A 5,682-nucleotide genomic window follows, 5' to 3' on the forward strand; every position below is an offset into this window, starting at 1 on the left:
TAACAAGAAAGCTTAAAACAGGAAGTTGCACTCTTTGCTGGGTCAAACCATCAATTAAAATAATAACACTAGGTAAGCTTATTATTTTACCAATCCTCTCTTCTTATATATATATATATATATATATATATATAGAGCCCTCCATCTGTTGCTATTACAAATCCAAAACAATAAAACAAATGCGTCTTAACAAACAAGAAAAGAACTTTTCAACTCTAATAGTTTGCCATTTGACAGAATATTCCTTCTCCCTTTCATCATATAAATATATGCAACTGACACCCCAACTTAGTTATGTACAAAAACTAGCTACTAAAACCAAGCACACATCCAACACCTTCATAGTTCACCATCCTTGTTTACTTCACAAGTCAATACACACAACGCCTATCCATCTTTTACGACTGGGACCATAGCTTTCTTCCCTCAGTGTCAGTGTCGGCCCAGCAGAGTGCAACTATAACAAATTAAGCATACAAACACACACAAAAACAATGGCTCGAAAGAGAAAAGCTGAAGGACTAGCGAAAACTCATGAATCTGCAGCCGCACTAAGCGGAGCTCAACAACCCCGAAAGAGGTTTGTGGGAGTTAGACAAAGACCATCAGGCAGATGGGTTGCTGAAATAAAAGACACTATACAGAAAATAAGAGTTTGGCTTGGAACTTTTGACACTGCTGAAGAAGCAGCAAGGGCTTACGATGAAGCTGCTTGTATACTTCGTGGAGCCAATACTCGCACGAATTTCTGGCCTTGTTCTTCTCCTGCCACTTCAGCTCTACCTCCAAAAATCACTAACCTTCTTCTTAGCAGGCTCAAAGAACGAAATAATTCCATGGCTGCTGCTGCTAATAATGATGATGATTCATCCAATTCAACCTTTCTGGCTGAAATTGTTCATCATCAGCAGAAGCAGCAAGAAGAAATTGGAGATGGAGTAGCTGATTTTTCAGATTCGACGTTTACTGATTATCTCAATTACTATGAAGATCACATAACTGATAACTATGCGATCGCTAATGTAAGTGCAGCTACAAGAGATTGTAGTAGCATCACTCAAAATGGCTATGATCAGGACTTTATTATTCAGCCTGTGAATAACTACGAGAGCTCGAACGCGGAGATTATTGAGATAGGAGAGTTAATGAATACTACTGATGTACAAGATATAGAGTCCACTATTGACTTCCAATTTCTTGATGAAATTGGACAGTGTTACTATTCGCCATTTGATTTAGCTGAAGAGCTATCAACAGAGACAATGGAGCTCTTTGGGGAAGAAACATCAATGATAAATGAGGCAATGAGGAGGATGAATTACGAGAGGAAGTTTTCAGCTTCCCTTTACGCCTTTAATGGGATCACAGAATGTTTAAAGTTGAAGATGAAATACGGGGGAGTAACGCGGTCTGAGCAATTATCCAGGCTTCGAAATGCATGCAAAAGGAACCTTGAGAACGAGGAGAAAAATGAAGAATGCAATGCTGGAATGACTGAGAAGAAGGATGAAGAGAATTCGTCTATGGAGAGTTCTTATGACAATGAATTGTCCCTCTGGAGCTCTATTGACCTCCCACCAATATGCTTTGTTAGTTGAAAATATTGGCAGAACCTTTTGTGTTCCATATGACAGATAATTAACCAGGAAAATGAGTTTCAACTGTAGAATGTGCGATCATGTCCAAGTTAAAATTTGTGCTAATTCGTATGTTTTCCAAAAGGGAAAAGGAAATACTGTACTATCATTATATAGATAAATATTTGTGACTACTGATTGTCCTAAGTTCGGAAACGAGTTAACTTTTTGGAGTTCGGCGCCGAAATGGCACAAAAATTTCCAAAAGGGGTTAATTGTGCACTGCTACACGATTTACCCCCAATTCATTAACGTCCTTTTTTTCCGTCCGTTAACTTAAAAAAAAAAAAAAAAAGGCAAATCGTGTCAAATCGTGTACATGGACACGATTTGCTATATTTCTTTTTGCAAATCGTGTACAGGCACACGATTTGCAAAATTAATTTTAACAAATCGTGTCCATGTACACGATTTATCTTATATATATATATATATATATCTTTTTTTTTTTGTTTTTTGTGACGTTATTAAGACTTATTTTTGGTTTTTCATTTGTTGCCACATTTGATTCAAGAATATTTTAACTCAAACAAAATCATACAATAATTAAAAATTTGGGAAACAATATGTGAACATCACACATTATCTTAATAAAACGTCACACAATGAAGACAACAACATATTCGTAGAAGATTACATAAGGAAATAATGACCTAGAACTTAGGAAAAAACAACAACAACTACTGATTTCGCAAGGGGCAACGATGCTTGTTATGACCCGTTTCCTTGCACCTACTACACTTCCTAACCATGCGAGTAGGTGCTATATCCATTTCATTCCTCCTTCTACTTGTACTTCGCGCTCCTGAAGTTCGCTCATATTAGTGTTTGCAATTAAATTGAATGAAGAAGGTGGCCAGTGTGGCTCATCACCCAAGGGCGAAAATTTTCCATTGTACGTTTGTCTGTAAAACATGCAACTGTAGTACTTCCTAACATAGGTCTTTGGTTGAATGCCACGGATATCACAAAATTTAATGGCACGTGAACATGGCATATGGTAGTTTCTCCACTTCCCACACGAGCATTTTTTCCCTTCAGCAGAGACTTTATGAAAATTTCCGCCCCTACCTTCGTGTACAAATGTCCGAAGCTCAAAGACCCCAGCTGTTGAATTGTATTGCTGCATATCAGTGTGCTTTCGAGCCCCCTCCCAGTATTCTTCGAACTTCTTTTCAACGACGAGCGGCCAAGGCTTATTATCCGCAATCAATAAAGCAGCAAGGGAGCTTCTTTTAACAAACCGATCAACAAGATTTTTTAAACATCATACGGACCATGGCAGTAACAGGCAATCCACGGGCTTTCTTCAATAAACCGTTGTAAGACTCGGAGACATTCGTTATCATGGCCCCCCACCTATGACCTTCGTCCTTAACTGATGTCCATTTCTCCTCAGGAAGATTTTTTAACCATAGATGCGCTAGAGGTGACAACCTTTTGATTTGTTCCATCCTCATTTTGTACTTCTTCTTCTGGTGCTCTGTAGCCGCCAACCACATAAGGTTCTCAAGGTCACTGTTGAGGAACTTTTTATTAAAGTTGTTTTTCAAATGCCGAACACAAAACCTATGGTGTGTGAATGGTGGTTGTAACCATTCATGTGTTTGGACACATTGCAAGATGCCCTGATGACGGTCAGAAATAAGTCCAATTCCTCTTCTCCCACAAACAACATGTCTCCACAACAACATAAGGAACCACGTCTAAGATTGAAGATCTCTCGTGCAACAACAGCATATGTAAATGGAAAAATGTTATTGTTCGCATCAATTCCAACAGCAATTAACAGTTTCATCTCATACTTACCATAGAGATGAGTGTCGTCTATTGAGATGACCGGCCTGTAATTTTTGAATCCATCGATGCTTGGTTTAAAAGCCCAGAAAAGAAACTTGAAGATGTGATCGCCTTGCATTGTAGTTGACTGGTGCTCCCACTCAATAAAGGTCCCCCTATTGAAATATTGTAGGGCAACCATGTATTGGGGAAATGACTTGAAAGAACTTTCAAAATCTCCATATACCATTTCAAAAGCTTTCTTATGCCCCTTTTGTGTTTTTCTATAACTAGGAGTAAACGTACGCAACCCTTTTATTTTTTCCTGAACAACCTTAATACTGATGTGTGGGTCAACCATAATACATGGTATTAACGTAGTAGCAATCAGGTGACTGCTCAAATTGGAATGATCCTTCTTGTAATCATCTGTGAGACAATTGTGTTTCTTAATCATTTTTCCTGCCTTCCACATACCACTTGAAATCTCTCTAAAACGGATCATCCACTCACATCCCAACATATGATGCTTGCAAATAACCTTCCAAAATTTAGCTTTGGACTGATCAGAAGTGAACTCTTTCTTTTCTTTGAGACAGTATAATCTCGCTATGCCTTTCATTTGCTGCTTGTTCTGAAATAACATACCTAATTGCATAATACAAAGAAAATTATCAACCCCTTAAAAATGGGCCAACAAACAAAATGATACATTTTGAAAATTTATTGCCACCATACTAACCTGAATTGATAAATTCTGGTTTTTTACAATCCCAAAATGCAGACCGAACTGGACCATCATCTCTCATGAAGGCAAAATCATCCAGGCCTTCTTCTGTGTTATCCAAATATGGAATCGCATCAGAATGATAGCTAACGTTACCATCACCTTGGGCAGTAACGTCTTCATAAGAATGACCATCATCACCAGACGATTGATCATTGTCTGTCTCATCGTGATCTAATGGGATATCACTATCTGACTCATCTGATTGATCATTAGCTACATCTTTGTTGCTCACAATTTGTGTGAACTGAGTCAATACAGGATTTTCTTCAAAATCGTTAGACCTACAAACATAGCAAAATTCAAGTTGTTCAAATCTCAAAAACAATTAGTTAGAAGTCTCTTAATAAGTGAACAAAACATCGTTATATCTACCTTTCCGTAAATGACTCCACCTGAGAAGGGCGATGTGGAACGATACTGTCGCCACCTAATTCACTTGTACCTGGAGCATTACTCGGTCCCGGAATAGCACAACTCTGCACAATCCAACTAAAGCTATGATAGCGCCTTAGAGCCACACCGTCATAATTCACTCCTAAGCCCAGACCTATATTAAAAAAATATAAAGTTTATAACTATCAAATATGACAACCAAATAAAATCACATAATTTTAAAAGTCACGTACCTGCAACAAGGAGCTGAATCCACACACATCCTCGGCCTTGATCATCGAAGCATGGCATAGATAATTATTCAAATATGACTATGCAGCCGCTCCCTAAAATTGTGTACTCATTGCGTTAAGGTCACGCATGTCAAGCAAATTGTCAAAATTAAGAAAGTCATCGGACTTATCCGGAAATATCGTGCCGCCATAGAGCCATAGCAAGTACAACCTAACCCGCTTTTGCACATTAATTTCTGTGGTTTGATCTGTAATGGCATCTAAGCCGTTCATATATTCAACTAGTTTACTTACTTGCAAGCTACTAACAGCGTCAAAACAATCCTCACCGGGTGCCCAACCAGTAAGCTCGTGGATCAACAGTTGCCACCCCATAAGGTTTATATTTATAGCATTAGCTTGAATGAAGGGGTAACTATCTACAACCATGCCAAACATGAGCTCAATATCTTGTAATGTGATAGTCGCCTCACCCGTACGCAAATGACAGGTATGCGTCTCAGGACGCCATCTCTCTATAAGTGCGATGATGACTCCACAGTCATACGGGACAGATCCTACCTCTAGTACTCCCCTAAATCCACACCTACCAAAGTAGTCGAGGATGCGAGGATGCAAAGGATGAAGCCTCACGTGCTTCCAGAAATAGCGATCCGCACGACTTGGAAAGAGGCACGCTTTCGGTCCCGTCAAGGTCTCATCCCACACACCTTGTGATCGATGGGTCTGCTGAAGTGTTAACACATCGTACACTCCTGGACTGGGATGTAGGGACACCCGTGGATGATCCATACCTATAAACAAAAAATTAAAGAAACTAAAAATTGGTAAACTAAACTTAAAATTGTAT

The 5,682-nt window shown here is 38.9% G+C and overlaps 1 protein-coding gene across 1 annotated transcript; it reads left to right on the forward strand.

Annotated features, from left to right (window-relative positions):
* The first annotated feature begins 494 nt into the window (after positions 1-494).
* On the forward strand, positions 495-1,598 carry LOC132624357 (ethylene-responsive transcription factor ERN1-like). The gene has a single exon (XM_060339150.1). It carries the CDS (start codon positions 495-497, stop codon positions 1,596-1,598), a length of 1,104 nt encoding a protein of 367 aa, XP_060195133.1.
* The last annotated feature ends 4,084 nt before the right edge of the window (positions 1,599-5,682 follow it).

Source organism: Lycium barbarum, chromosome 12, assembly GCF_019175385.1.
Source record: "Lycium barbarum isolate Lr01 chromosome 12, ASM1917538v2, whole genome shotgun sequence".
Classification (NCBI taxonomy): Eukaryota; Viridiplantae; Streptophyta; class Magnoliopsida; order Solanales; family Solanaceae; genus Lycium; species Lycium barbarum.